The 18,859-nt window shown below is 33.9% G+C and overlaps 1 protein-coding gene and 1 non-coding gene across 2 annotated transcripts in view; both read left to right on the top strand.

Moving 5' to 3' along the window:
- The window catches only part of LOC150109821 (uncharacterized), a 185,953-nt gene that overhangs the window by 87,637 nt on the left and 79,457 nt on the right, over window positions 1–18,859 (top strand). The window contains exon 3 of the mRNA XM_090414049.1: window positions 12,011–12,236. Coding sequence (XP_090270175.1) covers window positions 12,011–12,236 — 226 coding nt within the window. The remainder of the gene's footprint in view (window positions 1–12,010; window positions 12,237–18,859) is intronic.
- LOC150109822 (Nuclear RNase P) lies at window positions 9,225–9,524 on the top strand. The gene has a single exon (XR_016549049.1).

An 18,859-nucleotide genomic window follows, 5' to 3' on the forward strand; every position in this document is an offset into this window, starting at 1 on the left:
AGATCAACAGGAGATCTACTCTCAACATCACCCATCGCTGGACAAATGCCATGGAGAAATTAGGCGAATCCTAAGTAGTTGCACTTGATATTTCTAAAGCCTTTGACCGGGTCTGGCACAAAGGCTTACTAAGCAAAATCCCATCATTTGGACTGTCTCAGAACTTCTGCAGATGGATTGCCCGCTTCCTGTCTGGACGAACACTATGTGTGATGGTAGATGGCTCCCTATCCTCTCACCATCCAACTAATACTGGGGTCCCTCAAGGTTCAGTTCTCTTACCGACCCTCTTCCTTCTATATATCAATGACCTACTTCAATTGACCTCTAACCCAATAAACAGTTTTGCAGACGACAGCACATTACACTCCTCCCTCTCATTTGACAAACCCTACTCTACACAACCCACTTCAATCCACAGAACATCAACCACCACTGCCCTTAATTCTGATCTCCAAGCCATTCTCCAATGGGGCTTAGATAACCTCGTCAACTTCAATGCTAGTAAAACCCAATTCTGTCTTATTTCTCACAAAAAAAAAATAACCATTTTCCCCAACATTGTTTTTGATAACACTCAAATTCCCAGACAAGATGAGATCTCTCTTCTCGGAATTACCCTGTCATCAAGCCTCTCCTGGCATAAACATATCACAGCCATTGCATCCTCAGCTTCCAAAAAACTGGATTTTCTCTTTCGCTCAAGACGCTTCTTCACTTCTAAACAGCTGTTAACATTATACAAATCATAAATCCGCCCAGCTATCGATGCTGTCACATTTGGAGTGGGACTCCTAAACGCTCCCTCAAAATGCTTGACTCAATACAGAGAAGAGCAATTAGACTGATAATGACCTATCTCTCACCAACTCACTCCCCTCACTTTCACATAGACGCTTGGTCTCTGCAATTTGTATATTCTATAAATATTTCCTTCGAAAATGTTCATCTGAAACAGCATCAATAATTCCCCCACTCTGGACTAAGCCCATTGAAACACGTACAGCTGTGCCCAACATCCTTTCACAGTACACCTTGAAACCCACAGAACAAGTTTCTTATCCTCCTCCTTCATCCCTGCTACTGCGGTACTGTAGTCTTCCTCCTGACGTATTTCCCAAGGAATACAACATATAGGCTTTTAAAGCAAATGTAAATAAGTTTCTCCTTTCCCATCCCACTACCCATATACAGTACTAACGTACTATAGGTTGACCAGCCAACCTCTCGTATATGGGCCCAACATTAAAATAAATAAATAAATAAAAAGCCCTGGTCTACACTATACGCAACATTTGCAAACAACATCGATACATCATTTATACAAAGCCACTAACTACGCACAAATTCATATTCTGAATTCTAACAAAAATTTCAGGAATCGAAATACTTGCCAGACTGCTGTAATCAATTGCCAAAGAGTGAACGAATAAAGTAATAAAGTGAACAAAGTAATAAAGTAATATGTATTTTACTAAACCCACCTAAAAATAATCTGACAGTACTTCTAAACCTTTACAAATTTCGAAAAGCAAAATAAGCTGTTTGCCTTCTTATTCGTTCATGAAATTTCTGTAGCGTACATTATTAAGTTTTCGATTTAAAAATTAATTAAATCCAGAAACATGTTTGGAGTACAAGTACATGAAAGGCATTCCGGCGATTCAAGAAGACTGTATGGTAGATGATAAAAGAAATTCGCTGAAGTCAGATAGAAATAAATGTCTAAAGCTTTAACAGTCCATGTTAGTTATCAGTTTAACTTGTAAATATCGAATAATATTGAAATCCTTTTATAAATAAGGGAAGGTTCCCAAACCCTGCATTCATTCCTATTCTCATTTTCTTTACAAAGTTTTATATGTCCTGAGAGAACTGTCGACCTGTTTTGAGAGTCCGTTCATGAGTAAAACCTATTTCGTGACTGTACGCTATCATTCACAACATATCGCCTAAAATAACCTTCATTTCTACCGGTCAAGATAAATACTTGAGTCCCTAATCTTTTGATGGGAATGGAAAGAAAGGTCAGGAGTGTAATGTTCGGGGGAAAAAAAGAAGGAAACAGTGAGTTCTACACTGAGAACAGGCAGACACAAAACATGTAAGTTAAATAAAAATGACTTTTAAGCTAAATTTCATAAAGAGTTGTAGATCGACAGCCGTTCAAAACATCGTCCGAATTTCTACTAAGAGAATGAAAATAATCTCTCTCTCTGGCAAATGTACATTTATAAATGACCGAGACTCTACATATAAATGACTTTACAGAGAGTCAGTAGAGAACGAAATACGTAACAATAAAATATTACTCTCCTTTGAGTGCCATCTCCTATCGGAGGTCGGCTACCACCTTGGCAAATTTTGAGCGATCCTCAGCCAGTCTAAACAGTCCCTCAGAGCTCATGCCAGTCCACTGTCTGATGTCTGCCGACCAAGATTTTCTTCGTCTTCCTTGTCCTCTTCTTCCATTTATCTTCCCCTTTATAAGCAATTGAAGTATTTTATATTTTTCATTACGAAGTAGGTGACCATGATATGCAGTTTTCCTTCTTTTTATGGTATCTAAAAGTTCACGTGATTTCCCCATTTATTCCAGTACTTCCTGATTGGACGTTTTTGCTGTCCATGGGATTTTTAACATCCGTTTTTTTTATTGATGTTGTTTTCAAGGTCCAAGTTTCTGCACCGTACAGCAGTATAGCCCATACATAGCATTTAACCATGAGTACTCTAAGCTCTAAGTTTAAGTTGCGGTTACACAGTGTTGATTTCATCAGGAGAAACTTTTTTCTTGTCATTTCAATTCTAACTTTTATTTCCGTTTCTGGATTGCATTCTTCATTTAACCAGCATCCGAGATATTTAAATTTTGTCACTCTTTCTATTCGTTTCCCATTTAAATAAAGTGATGAATTAAGAATTGGTTTCTTGCTTATGACCATGAATTTAGTTTTGGTGATATTTATTTTTAATCCAATTTTTTCACCCTCTTCATTCACTAGTTCCAGAAGATTTTGAAGATCCTGAATATTTTCAGCCAGGAGAGCTGTGTCATCAGTATATCAGATGTTACTGATGATTTCACCATTTACATTAATCTCTCCCTCTCTTTCTTTTAAGATTTTTTGTTATTTTTTTTATTTTATTAATAAAATATTAATTGTATATAAATCATGCTATCTATGCATAATGATGACATTTTATATAACATTATGCATATAATATATATTTTGTAAATAGTATGTATGAATTATAAAGTTTTAATGACTAATTTAAAATATTTTTTTTTATTATTATTATTATTATTTGTAGAACATTGTCATGAATGTTCTAGATATTCTAAAATGTAGATGAAACTCCCTTCTTTTTATGATAACGAATTTCGTAGGAAAACAAGTATATACACTTGACATTACAAAAAACCTGAAGTAGAGATAGCATCTAACATGAATATGTTATTCAAGGTCTTTGCAGGAGAAAGAAATGTAGAAGGTAACACAATTGGTATTAGAAAACTGGTATTAGAACGCCTACAAATTGAAATTGAAATTCGATAGTTCGTAGGCGTTCAATTCAATTTGAATTATACCGTTCCCATAAACTATCGATTTGGTTTTGCGTTCAAATAACTTTCTATGTCGGTGTTTTCATAAGCTTGTTTAAGTTAAAAAAAAAAAAAAAAAATATATATATATATATATATATATATATATATATGTTTTCGAATACAGTAAGGATTTTTCAGAAAAGAGTAAATATACACCAGAAAAATGTTCTATGTTTTGAATGCCTCTTTTTCACTTCAATACTATCACAGATATAACAAAATGTGTCTGGATTATTTACACAGATGACATAAACATAATTTATTATTATTACTATTATATATAACAGGGGTGGCCAGAGTTTTTGCAGCAAGAGCCCTAGTTACCTACCAGAAACTGTTGAGAGCCACATCCCAAAGGTCTATGTCAGTCATATACGTACACATATAAATACAATATCATTTATAAGGAATAAGGAAAAAAAAGTTTTTGAAACATTATATTTATTATTACATTTTTTTACATGTATTCACATTTTTTATTTACTCTTTACTAGTAGAAAGTTTATGGATTTCTAAGTTAGCAACTAATTTTTGATAATTTGGTTTGTAATTAGTGATTGAACTTCTTATTAATTCTTTCAAATGTTGGTTTGTTAATTGAGAACGATACTTGGATTTTACAAATTTCATCATTGGGTACAATGATTCAACATCATACGTCGGTCCAAAAATTGATAATAAACGATATACTGCATTTTTTAAATGGCAGTACTTTATGATAGGTACACATTTCCAAAATCATTGATTGAATTTACTGATTTATGTAATATTTTAAGACCTTCGTCTTCTTACATTTCTATTAACTCCATTTCTCCTAATGCCGTTCCAGGAAGTATGCTTTTTAAAAGCGGGAAACGTTGTTAATTACATCAATTTCAAATGGATTTAAGAGAAATGCGATAGATGGTTTTAATTCTTGTAAGTCTACAAATCGTTCTTCAAAATCGTCCAACAGGTTGTTTAATTTTGCTCGATAGTTACTGATGACTGTAGGAAGAATATCACATCCTGAAGTCGCTTTTTTCAAGCGTCGAAAGTGATTGAATGTCTTTTCACTTATATTTTTTTGAAAAAATTGTAATTTTTTTTAAAAAAACTAAAAATGCTCTGACTCAATTCTGAAATATTCTTGTCCTTGCCTTGCAGCGACACATTGAAATTTTGTAAATGTTCCATTATATCGGTAAAAAACATTAAGTCCTGGATCCATTCATTGTTTTTTAATTGTGGATATGATTGCTTTTTTATATCTAGGAATTCGATAATAGGTTCCAATAAAGCTACAAATTTGTTCAATATATCATACGTAGATAACCATTCCATCTCACTATGCAGTACAACAATAAATCAATTATTTGTTCATTCAAATCAATTTCATCAATAAAATTTCGAAACGGATGATGGTTTTTTGCATTGGTCCGAATGAAGTTGACGATTTTTATGAGTGGTGTAAACACATGTTAAAAATTAAAGTGTTTTGCAACAAGATGTTCTCGATGCAAAATACAATGAATTGGAATGAAATCGGTAATGCTTTCATCTTTTTTTAAAAGTCCAATTAATCCTACATTCTTACCCACCATTGCTGCTGCTCCATCAATAGCCACACTTACTAATTTACTTTTTGGAACATTTTTAAGGGCAACATCAAAAGCTTCCTTAATATCAACGCCACGAGTACAATTTTTAATGCTATTAAATCTAATAATTCTTCTCGCGTCACTCCGTCCTCAAGAACGAAACGAATAAAAATTGCTAATTGTGGTTGGTCTGTAATGTCAGTTGATTCGTCAAGCGCCAGACTAAATGCCACACAATCTTTTCTATCGTTTTCTAATTTTGATAATAAATCCACGTTTATTTCTGAAATTCGACGTTCAATCGTATGTCGTGAGGTAGGAATGTCGGTAATTAACTTAAAAGTTTTGAATTATTAGTGCCTAGTGACTCAATTATATGAAGAATGTTTTGCTTAATAAATTCCCCTTCGGTGTAAGGCCGTTTTGCACGTGCGATATTCCATGATATTTTAAAACTAGCCTATGTTACAGTTTTAGATTCTTCAGTAAATTTTGTCATGAAGTTAATTTGGTTATTAACTGAATATTTCAACGATTTAAGCTTTTTTATTTGTATTTCAGATTTTTCTGGATATTGAGACGAAAACTCGCGATGCAATTTTTCATAATGACGTTTTAAATTCCCTACTTTGAAATTGCTCACTGTTGAACTACAGATGAAGCAAAAACTTTTACCATTTTTCTCAATAAAAGCATAGTCTTCTTCCCATTCTTCCTTAAAATTTCTATGTTCGTCGATATACTTCCGCTTCTGTTTATTTTCAAGAGTCATGCTGCAAAATATTCTATAATAAAATTTTAAAAATAAAATATTAATATTTAAATCATTTGGAATTTAAATTATTACCTTTTTATAAATATAAGAAGTACGAAATTCAGTAATGTATCTTTTTAAATTTTCTGATAAGGTAATATAAATATAACTACATTCTCGAACAGCATATGAACAGCAAATTTCATCAAGCCACTCAAAAACATTGACCAATCGAGCAGCAAAATACAGCTTATTAGGGATGGCAAACAAACATCGATGATTTTTAGAGAAAAACATCGCTTTTTTCCCTTTTTTTGGCTTTGCCTCGAGTTTTGTTAAATTATTATCATCATTCAGAAAAACTTTATTAGGTGATTGCCCCATGTCTGCTAGAAAATTAAGAAAAACCATATTTTTTATTTGAGCCGCAATAAAACTTAAGAGCTACATGCGGCTCGCGAGCCGCAGTTTCGTCACCGTGGATATATAATAATAAACAGACCTCCACGGAGTCCAAAGATATTGGGAGAAGACCCACTATCACATACACACAATTTATCATATTGTGCCTTAAATACTCGTACATTTACCGTCTCTGAACTTGCCACACTCTTGGGAAATGCATTACAATCGGCACGCAAAAACAACCCGCTCCAGGGACTTATTCTTTCCTGTCTTCGTCTATTGTATGCAAACCTCATCCACATTAATCTAATAATAACTCCTTAAAAAGTTATATGTCTCAATCAACCCCCCCCCCCTCCTCAATTTGCATTTTCTCAATCTGTCTTCATACTTAACATTCCAGATACTAAAAAACACAGTACCAACGTGATATGTAATAAAATTTCAAATGTAATAAAATTCTAAATCCAGATAAAATGAAAAGGACCTAAAAGTTGGGGGAAGCATTGATAAAATCGTCAGGATATCGTAGCAACTTATGGCAATTGATGTATGCATGTTATAGTCATAAGCTGCTACGCTATCCTGACGATTTTATCAATGTTTCCCTAAAATTTTAGGTCCTTATCTACAATCAATCCCAGATTCTCATAATCTCCACCTCATCTAAGATACTTCACCAACTATATACTCTATATCCCTTCTTTGTTTCCCAAATTTCTAACCTTACAGTGTGCAACATTTATCTGCTTATCCCTCTCATTTGTCCATTCGGCCAGTCAATTCAAGTACTAGAAAAGTCACAGCATATGCTCTACCTCTTACAGTTCTCCGCCTTGTATCAACTTCAAACAATTGCATATCGCCATTCACACACCTTATCCAATATCATTAACATACAAAAATAATAAATTAATATTACATTGTCTGATAGGCATCAGCGAGTTGTCTATGGAGGAGCGATATCCCAGAAGAGGAAAATTACTAGTGCTGTACCAAAAGCTTTGTTTTGGATTCATTACTATTTAATTTTTATGTAAAAGACAAAGATGTCTGAATCGTGATATGCAGTTGTTCTCGGATGATGCAAAGTTAAGGAAAAATGTTCGAGTGTATGCCATAGCTTTGCAAGAAGACTTGAATACATTGGCTGAATGGACATATGAGTGGGGATTTCCGTTCAATGTTGCGAAGCGTAAGGTTTTGAGATTTGGGATGCGGAAACGTGAGGTAACGTAGAGTATACAGTTGGCGAAAATATCGTCGAAGAGGTAGAGGAGATGAGCGATCTGGGAGTGATTGTGGACGCGGACCTAAAATTTTGGGGTCACGTTACGAAAATAGTGAGAAGAGTACAACGGATTAATGAAATGATGTGAAGACCAACGACGTGTAGAAATGAGTATGCTATGGTTCCATAAGGAACTTATTATAGGAGTTGTAATTAAAGCGCAATAAAGAATAGTTTGGACAATCGTTCAGAATTGAATTGACAATTCTGAATCATGGTCGCTGACTGTCCATGTATTTTGTCACCTATTTTTCAAAAAGATAAAGTATTGGAAAGGGTCCAAATGATTAACTTAGGTAGTTTTTGGTGTCTTGAATGTTGAGTACAAAGACAGATTGGGAAAATGCAATTTGAGAAACTGGTGACTAGGAGAGGGGAATATGATTGACTCATATAAGTTAGTAAGGGGTTATTACCTGATTAATTTGGAAGTTGTTTTAGATAGAATGGGGAAGACAAGGAGAGAACAAGTGATCCCTGGAAGTTGTATTATGAGCATGGGGATGAGGAGCTGGTTTTTGGAAGGGAGAGTGGTGACTGATGGAATTATTTACCCGACTGCGTGGCGAGTGCGGAGACGGTGAAATGTATTTAAGGCACAATATGATAAACTGTGTGTATATGTGTGACAGTGAGACCTGCTCCGTGGAGTTAAAACGCTCATCGCGAGATGAGCATTTTAACTCCACAGAGGTCCGATAATTTTTAATATAATAATAATAAATATTTTCATTTCGAATATTAAAAAATCAGAAAATAGAATTTTCGTCGTTCCAAAGTATTAAATATAAATATAATAAAATTAATCAATAATGCTAAAAATTAACTACTTAGAAAATATAGAAGTTAGTAAGCTGCTTCCCGATGTTCCGTAGGAAATAAGTAACAAAGAGACATTAATCCAATTTGACAAAATGACTTTCGAGTTAGCACTTCCGTTCCACATTCCAAATGATAACTTGTAATATTTCTTACTTCAATATAAAGAAGTAATGATTTCTGAATTAATCTAACCACAGATTCATTGCAGACAGTCCTTTGTGTGTGTGTGTGAATTTTGAACTGATTTCAAATTTAAAAATAAAATTTGATTTTATGGAATTTATATTTTACGGAAAACAAATAATAATAATAATAAAATAACAAATGAATCTTTAAAAAACTTATTAGTCTCCTTATTACACGAAAGAAGTATATAGAAATCTTTTAGATTTCTTATCTACTTCTTTTACTTTTCGAAATCGGTAGCATGTAGTAGATCTCCATTGTTCGTCATCATCAACAGTAAGCTCAGTCATAAATTTATTATATTATTGTTATCTTAACTTCCTAACTGTAGCTAATATTGTCTGTGTGTGTGTTTTGTGTGAAATCTACAGTCGATTTTTCTGAATATTTGGATTAAAATCAGAGTTTCTTCCGCGGGCAAATATCCCACTTGCCCTTACCAAAGATCAGGAAAAAGGCAAGAGCTGTCGCTTTGGCATGAAAGTTAGTACGCAGACACCGTAATAAGAAATGATAATAACAGATCTATGCTGGCTGATTTCCTCGATGAAAAATCCGAGTCTCTATGATAATCTGGTGGTGGGGATGTTTGCATTCGAGATAACTTATTGAGTATTTATTATTTGTTTGAAACTTGGAAGGTTGGAGAAAAAGGATCTTGCTGATCATAGCAGGATTATCTTTATGGGAGGTTAGTCAAGAGAAATTCTCCTATTGTAATATCGGCATGTGATGTCATTACCGCCACCTGGAGCCATACGGATACTATGTTCTGTCACAAGAGTTTGGGAAGGATCACAGCTGGCAAATGAAACACGGTATGAAAAGTGATGCAAATGATGCGTTATGACCCAATTCACACTATTCCCTCACTACATCTATTTTGATGCCCCAGTAGCTCAGGTGGAAGAATGATCATTTCTGTCATTGCGCATTTCTGTTGAAAAAGATTCCAGTTCGATTTGCGTCCTGGTGAGAGGAAGTATTACACGGACTTTTTCAACTGAAGTGTGCCAGCCGATCTAATACGGAGGTAGCTAAGTTTTTCTTTAGTTATCTCGGCTTTTTTATCCCGCATACGAGGAAATCAGCCAGCGAACATGTTCAATTAGCAGACGAGCAAAGACACCATTAGTGAGCAGTGGATGGCATGTGTAGATGGGACAGTGTATAGATGGAGGATAAAGCGATGCAGAAGATTAGCTGTGTGACGTTTCCTCTCGTGATGAGCCATTCTACTGCTTGGAAATATCATGTAGTAGTAGTAGTAGTAGTAGTAGTAGTAGTAGTAGTAACCTCCAAGAAAATTATTATAATAAAATATTTACAGGAAAATATAATACTCTTTATATTCATTGGCAGATAATGCAATCAGCTGTCTCGATGACAGAGGTGAAAGACCATGCATTTCTAAGTCCTAGCGTGTGCAAATTTAAATATATGTTGAGCATTTTCAATATTTTGTGTTTAATATTTTAAAGAGCTTTTTCCCTATATTCCTATTGCAGAATAAGTTTGGAAATTCCTGTCCTTGATGACACATTTTGAAAAAAATGATAAGCAAACTTTCATGCGAACTAGTTATAAGAAAGGTTTGGCAAAGGTCCATTATTGATAATGCAAATCTTCGAATGCAGACTATAATGGTTTGCTCCAGTACAACACTAAACATAGATTACCACGAAAACTATCATACTTTACGTTTTGGGGAATTTCCAGTTACAGGAAATTAATTTACCATGTTAGATGGATAGATGGCTTAAGTGCATCGCTGTTTACGAATAGAGAGACTAATTACACACTGGTGTCCCGCTTCCGCTTAGCCATTAAGTAAACCTTGGCAGTTTCGACGACTTCACTGCGTCATCGAAATAGTGCTGCATTTAGTCAAAATAATATCGCCTTTAATACATCGCTAGCCTTTGCACTGCCGTCTCACTGCCTTTATTAATGCGTTAAATACGTCCACCCAGCTATCAGTAGTGGCCTTCAATAATCATGTCAATTTCTGTGTGGCTTGTAACATGGAGAACTGACCTACTATCACTCATAAATGAAAAAATAAATGTCTGCAAATCGAAGGCAAATCAAATATCAAAATGATATTTGACGGTTTAACTATCAAATTCAGAAAATTAAATTTCGCGCTTCCTCCCAACAAATCTATAATAATAATAATAATAATAATAATAATAATAATAATTATAATAATAATAATAATAATAATAATAATAATAATAATAATAATAATAATGAATAGAAATTGATTATTTTTTAAATCACTGCGTCCAATACAAATACGAACTTTTGTATTTGTATTGAAAGCAATGTCTGGTCGGTTAGCCTAGTGGCAATGCGCTTCGCAACCATATGCCTGGGGAAGAAGTGTCCTAGGTTCGATTCCCGTCGACGACGATATGAGGAACTTAAGGATCTTTCTCAGTCATAGCCAAGTTAGTCGGTCTTGGGCGTGGATAGCAGGGTTTCTTCCACCAGTTTATCTGGGGTGTTCATCCCGAAAGCAGGCAAACCGGCCCCGTGAACACACAGGCTATAGTCATAGGATATATTACGGCAAGGAAGGCAACGGGAAACCACCTTGCTCATAATCATTTTCCTAGATCGTGGCATATATAGCTACCCCAAAACAGCAGTAAGGCTAAATACTATCAATCAATTGAAAGCAATACCCGTAAATACGCAAAAAATGAAAATTAACACAACAAAATTAGAGACATAAGAGAGGGGCGGTGGTCTACTGAGAATCACAAACGGCGTGGTCTGGACCCCTTCTTACATCTCTCTCTTTCTCAACGGGAAACCACCTTGCTCATAATCATTTTCCTAGATCGTGGCATATATAGCTACCCCAAAACAGCAGTAAGGCTAAATACTATCAATCAATTGAAAGCAATACCCGTAAATACGCAAAAAATGAAAATTAACACAACAAAATTAGAGACATAAGAGAGGGGCGGTGGTCTACTGAGAATCACAAACGGCGTGGTCTGGACCCCTTCTTACATCTCTCTCTCAAGCCCTGTGTATTTTCCTGTGCTCATTCAGATGGATACCTAACAGCAAAGCTTCATTTAGAACTTACAAAATGGTGGGATTTCCATTAATCATAATATGATACCATTAATCAATTATATTTTTAAATTTTAGAAATTAAATGTAGTCATATAAGTTGCAGTTTATCCTCTTTAAGAAACGATCGTACAAAAACAGTTATTCAAACTACCAATTAAAGTGCACTGAAAGTCGTTTCTTGGAGAGTATTTATTCGAAACTTATAGTTGGCCAGTCAAATAAGATGAAGGGCTACGGACCTCCGACTAATTTCTTTCATTCTTTGTCAGGTGGTGATATCTATGGACAACAACGGTAATTCCAACGATTATCGCAGCAAGGACATTGGAAAAAGGAAAGTTTGTTGGCGCTTGGAACATCGAGGTCTGCTCGGGGAAACTATACTGCATGTGCTTATTCTTTGCAATACCTTCATACATAGCAAGATTGGCCACATTCTGCTCTCACTCTTCCCTGCCCTTGCTGTAGATATCATAGAAGGAGATGAATACTTCGGTAAGTTGATATTTTTGGTATTCATGTGTCAGAATAAAATATATTACCATCGCGTGCGTTCGAGTTATATCTAAATGTTTCCATGTTACACTTCCTTGAGCTTTCTTCTTTGGTACATCAAGAGTGGTAATTATAGCAGCACATCACAACATCCTGTCTTTTAACCTCATTTTTATCTCTTCATAACTCTTAGCTCCAGTTACCATCATTATGTTATTTATATATGAAATTCTTGGTCTGCCTAGTGGCCTCTTTCCTTCTACAGTCTCCTCCATTATTTCTGTAATCAGTCCTCCATGCCTCAAATGGTATCCAATTAACCTTTTTCGTCTCTTATTAAGTGTGTTTCATTAATGACCGCTCTTCAAGAACTATATTTAGAACTTCTTCATTACTTTTCCTTTCTGTCCAACTAATTTTCATCATCTTTCTCCAGCACCAAAGTTCAAATGCTTCCAACTTTTTCAAGTCTTGTTTTGTTAGAGTCCAGGCCTCACAACCATATAATGCAATGCTCCATATGTATGTTTTCACTAGCCTGTTTTGAGCTGGATCCTAAGTCCTTTACTGGTAAAAATGTTTCTTCTGCTGTAGAATGCTTTTTTGGCTGGATTATTCATGCTTTAATATCTGATTGATTTCTTCCATTCTTCTGCAATAAGACTTCCAAGATATTTAAAAGAGGATACCTGTTGTATTAGGTTATTATTTATTTCTGGGTTTATTTTCATTGGATTTGCTTTACTTGTAATGAATAATTTTGTTTTCTTATAATTAATTTTTAGGCTGTACTTTGTGAAAATTTCTTCCATCTTTGTCAGGGTGACTTTCAGTTTGTTTTCGTTATCAGCTATAACTGCTATATCATCCGTGAAGCGTAGCCAGATAATATCAATTCCATTTATCTTAATTCCTGTTTCTATTAGTTCTTTCAATTTATTTATTGCATCTTCAATGTACAGATTATACAATATTGGCGAAAGAGAGCAATCCTGTCTTACACCGCTACGTATTTTTGCTATTGCGGTTTTTGTTTTGTTTCAAGTATAATTTTTGGTATTCATGTGTCGGAATAAAATATATTACCATCGCATTCCAGTTCTATCTAAATGTTTCCATGTTACACTTTCTTGAGCTTTGCTATGTTTCAAGTATATTAATGATGATGATGATGATGATTAGCTCTCTTCAAAAAATAGAATGACAATGTCATTCATTAAATAATAAAATAATTACCTTATTATATTTAATGGCCTCGACCTTTTGGACGCTGAATTTTTAATGTGAATCCGACCTCATGAAAGGGTGTTAATAGATTATGGGGTTTCTAAAGATTAAATAAATCGAAATCACTGCTCTACAGACTAAAAAATACATGGAAAATTTTCAAGTCTTTTCAGTCTTGCATAGGGGTGGTTGTGGTGATGATGATGATCTCAAATAGGACGAAAAAAACTGATTTATCAGGCACTCGCAAACATCTATTCTCCCCAATGGAATTTGAACTTGAAAAAAAAAAAGTAGAGCAATGATGGTGATGACCAGTCGGTGGATAAAATACATATAAAAAGAAAAAAAGACGTAGAAAAACAGTACTTCCATGAAAAAAAAGGAGGTTGGAGTGACTCCGAAGAAAGCGATCATTTATTAAACAAGAAGCCCATCAAGTAATTAATTAAATTAAGGGGATATTAGATCCCACATTGTTTTAAAACCGAATAAGAAACTCAAAGATTGGAATCAGAGAGTTTCATGCCGAATATAGTATAAAAAAACTATAAAAGTATCGGCGAATACTAGCGTGAGCTGAATGCAAGTAGTCCTAGAACGTAATACAAACACGGACAACTCGTTGCAAAGGTGGGGAAAGTTCTGATTACTATTCCTTGGTATTTATCATAATGTAAAAACACATTTCCTAGGAAATGTATGCTGTTATTACATTATGGTAGGGAGGTCACTACCCAGACCAGTTTCAGCCTTTATTGAGGCTTCATCAGTGAGTAGCTAGACCCAATTATTAATACCAAAGGGTATAGCGAAAAGAATTTATATACTCTGCTATACGAGTTGTCCAAAAGATGCACCCATTAAGTTACTTAAATATAAAGAGCCAACAGGCGTCATATCGGCGATATGTTTGTACTACGTTCTATGACTACTTGCATTCAGCTCACGCTAGTATTCGCCGATACTTTTATAGTTTATACTATATTCGGCATGAAACTCTCTGATTCCAATCTTTGAGTTTCTTATTCGGTTTTAAAACAATGTGGGATCTAATATCCCCTTAATTTAATTAATGTTTATATCGCCGAAATGAAACCTGTTGGCGCTTTATATTTAGGCATCAAGTAATATTTAAAAATAATAAATAAATAAATAGTTGTTGGCTCACCCATCCAAATGCAAGAATAATTTTCTAAAGTTGGACAGGTTTGGAATTTGTTATCGGTTGTACAGGTGAAAAGTAGTGTCTTTTCACCATTTTTTTTTTCAAATTATACACCCAGGAAAGAATGTTAACCAGTTCAACTGACATTACTGAAGTATATCTGCTAATATTTCATTTGTCCCTTTTAACGAATGCTTGACCAGTTCTAGTAACACTGTATGCTATTAAGATATATCATCTTGGCTTTGCATATACCAGGTTGCTATATCTTAGTAAAGTGATCACACATTATTTGAGCAATCGCATCTTCTTCTTTTGTCACAAGCACCTGCATTCAGTAAAGTTATTCTTTACATTCATTCATTCCTTTTCTAAATTGCAGCTTAACAATAAAATTCTTTTCATTTTCCTTCAGAGACAATTTCTTTTTATACTGTGACTTTGCTTTCCGCACAATGCTCTCCATAATATAATTTTTTGGCCTTTGTGTATTTCATAAATCTTCCCATCCACATCCTCACTATATTCCTTCCACATCATCATCTTCTTATGATCTCTTGCTTAATAGGGTTGCACATCATTTCCTTCCCAACCTTTTTGTACTTGGAAATTCTAGTGACACATGCAGATTCTGCATCTTTTCGAAGTTTTCATGCACTGCTGATATTTTTTCTATTCAGTAACTGATATCATGGTGCAGAACATGGTACTCTCTTGTCACAAGCACCTGCATTCAGTAAATTTATTCTTTACATTCATTCATTCCCTTTCTAACTTGCAACTTAACAATAAAATTCTTTTCATTTACTTTCAGAGCCAACTCATTAATATCTACCATTTAACCTTTCCTGATTGGAACATCCATATATTCAATAACTGGGGACGATACAGTCACATCCTTAAATCAGATTTCTTTATGATGAGATCCTCATAATATGCAGTGTAATATCTAATTTATATATAACTGTAGGATTTGAAGTGATTTTCCTCTTAGTTTGTCATATTTCTTTTTCAGGTCTTTAAAACTTAAATAGAGATTACGCCAGACATCTAACATATATTATCTTCGATTTTTAATGTCTCATTTTATCACGTCTGATTCCTTTGCAGCAGGCATATCAAACTCCTTCCCCTACAAGGGCCAAATTAACCATTATACATCAAGCCGCGGACCGAAACAGAAAAAAAAATCTCGGAATAAAGAGGAAACAGATTTTTTAATATTAATATTAGAATATATAAGTATAAAATACAATCATGTTACAAAAATACATAAAATATAAAGTTTACATATTTAATAAATAAAATTATTCGCATCATTTTTTAAAGAAACTTGACAACGTTTTATATTGTTGGAACGTCCTTCTTGGTTCTATGGTTCGCCATCTTGTTGTAATGTTGTTCTTAATGAAATCAATTAATTGCTGGTTGATTACTAATCAAAATGTAGGGAAATTTATATTTATACTGCGCCACCCTATATTTAGATTAGCCTATGTAAAATAGTAGAAACAATCTTCAATCAACTTAGCAGTCTCCTTATTCATACAGGCCGAATTTAACATTTTTCACTTAGGGCTCCCGCAAGGTTCGAACTTTTTATGAACGGTGCAATCAAAAAGAATCAGGCACACACAATATTGAAATCAATAAAACCAAACATTTAATACAAGGTTATAGACAAGTACATAAATTTAACTCCGAAAATAAGATAATACAATTAACTTAGTTCTTCAGGTCAAAACATTCATATTAAATTAGACTTCAAATCTTCAGATACAAAATTCACAGTTCTCTCAATAACAAAGATTGTTCACGCTGATCAATACTACAGAATTTCTGGCTAAATAAATTTGCTGGTATCACTCAGTTACAGTCTATATTTAACACTTAGCAAGCACTTATAACATTATTAATCACGGCATCTATTACTCCAAGAGGAATTACTTTCAAACTTCTAACTTCGGCTAAATTCAGTGAAACACTACAGTAAATGTTGGGGTATTCAAAACGGAGCTATCACTTAAACCTTCACACTGAAATAAAATAAAATAGGACTGTTCTTACCGGGATTAATCCTTAGCACATCAGATTCAATGTGAGCACATTTCAAAACTATGTTCACTTATTACTCCGATGGAACACTATTCAAAAGAATTCTTCAAGGAGATAACTGAATTATTATTTATCGCGCTACACAATTCTTAACGGGCTGATCATAAGGTAGAATAATTACTCCATGTTTACTACTGTATAACAAGTTGAGCTTTGTACAATCCTTCTTTAAAGCGATATAGGAATACATAGTAATTCTAAAACTTAGTGGATTTATTCTGAATCCTCTATTAATCTTCCAGTCTATTAGTTATCCTATTACGGCACTAAATTCTTATTACTGCCACCGATGACTTTACTTTCAGCTGTCTATAAGTTTTCTCCTCATCTCCGTACACTTCTGAATGCTACTCCCTTGAATTTCCTGCCCTTCAGTCTCCTTGTTTACTTTTACCTCTCGCTTATATGCTTTCCTCCTTACCGCCTAAACTTGTTCACTCCATCCAACTCATTAATTCCTCTTCTCCCCATTATCGAAGCTCACGCCCTACGCTCGCGCGTCTATTTTATTTCTATCTCCATGGCAACGATAAAAGCAGAACGTAAACATAAGCATTAGTGTTACATAAGGTTATACTTTTACACTCGGTAATGAAAAATAATAAATAAAAATATTGCAGTTACTTAATTTCTCCTTCACTTTCATTTACAAATATTAATAATAAAACATATGTTACAGTTTATATAAGGCACTTAAAAGTTACATACATAGAATTCCTCATAATATTATTGAAGGAATAAAGTAATAAGATAAATGTTATTTACTACAGAGTCCTTTCAATAGTATAATATACATTAAAATTATATAATTAAATAATAACTGATAAAATTCAAGGATAATACATGAATAATAAATCTTAAGCAAGGGACTAACAAATAATATTTAAACAAGTCTTGCTTAGTATATGGTAGATTATGTTAAACGTGAATGAAGAATGAAAACATACAAAACAATTTCATTCACAGTTTAACAATATTAACGAAATCTTCAAAATTTGTTGAATTTGTTGAGCTGTAGTTATTTTCAATATTGCTTGCACATGCTGGTCTGTTAATCTTGACCTTTCCGTAGTTTTATTATTCTTTAAAGTTGAAAATAGTTGTTCGCATAAATATATGCTACCGAACATAGATAAAATGTGCCTAATTGCACATAACACATTGGGGTATCGATCGACTGATAAATAATTATATAACTTTGTAATTCCAGCATCCATATATTTTTGTTTCACACTGAATTTCGATTAATTCCAACTGTAAATAACAGTTTCAACATCAATCAATAGAGAAGAACTAAATAGGTGAAACTGAGTTTCATATTTCTTAAAATCTAAAAATCTTCTTTCGAATTCATTTTCTAATAAATTAATTTGATTGGCATATTCTGAAAATTTCAATTTCGATGATTTTTGTAATAATGATTGACAACATTCAAAATGGGATAAATTTTCTTTTAGAATTTGTTTTTGCCAAAGTAATAATTTCTGTTTGAAAATGTTAATATTGTCAAATAACATAGTAACTACTTGATGTTTGTCTTATAGCTTAAGATTAAGTTGAATAAGGTGACTTGTAATATCTTACTGAAAAAGCCAGGTCCTTTATCCATTGATAATTGTTTAATATTTCACATTCATAGTTTTTCGATTCTAAAAAAATAGTAATTTCGTGCAGCAATTAGAAGAATTGCTTTAAAACTTTATGACTGAAAAGCCATTTAATTTCTGTATTATTATTATTATCCCTGATACTTCAAAGGAGTCTGAAGACTCATCGTGGAAAGACACCTGCAACTGTCTCAACCACTGTATAATAATGTAGATCGCTATATTCACTACTACTAGTGACTTCTGGTTCAGAGTGCCTGGTATCAGATCAACATCAAGATAAGATAAGGAATCGTGACGTGCTTGGTTGATAAGATGATGACGTCATTGTGTATTATTGTGTGCGTGACATCATGAGTTTGGAATTTTTCTGGGGAACATATGTGTTATTGACATCACGTTGTTTGTTTTGATCGCGTAGGCATTGTGGGTGAAGGTTAGAGATAAGGATTCGTGTCGTGATTCGTGGGACACTATGAACCAAATAGGGGTAGGGTGAATGGGGA

This window comes from Typopeltis vanoorti, chromosome 1 (genome assembly GCF_054136105.1).
Source record: "Typopeltis vanoorti isolate ZY-2024b chromosome 1, IOZ_Tvanoo_1.0, whole genome shotgun sequence".
Lineage (NCBI taxonomy): Eukaryota > Metazoa > Arthropoda > Arachnida > Uropygi > Thelyphonidae > Typopeltis > Typopeltis vanoorti.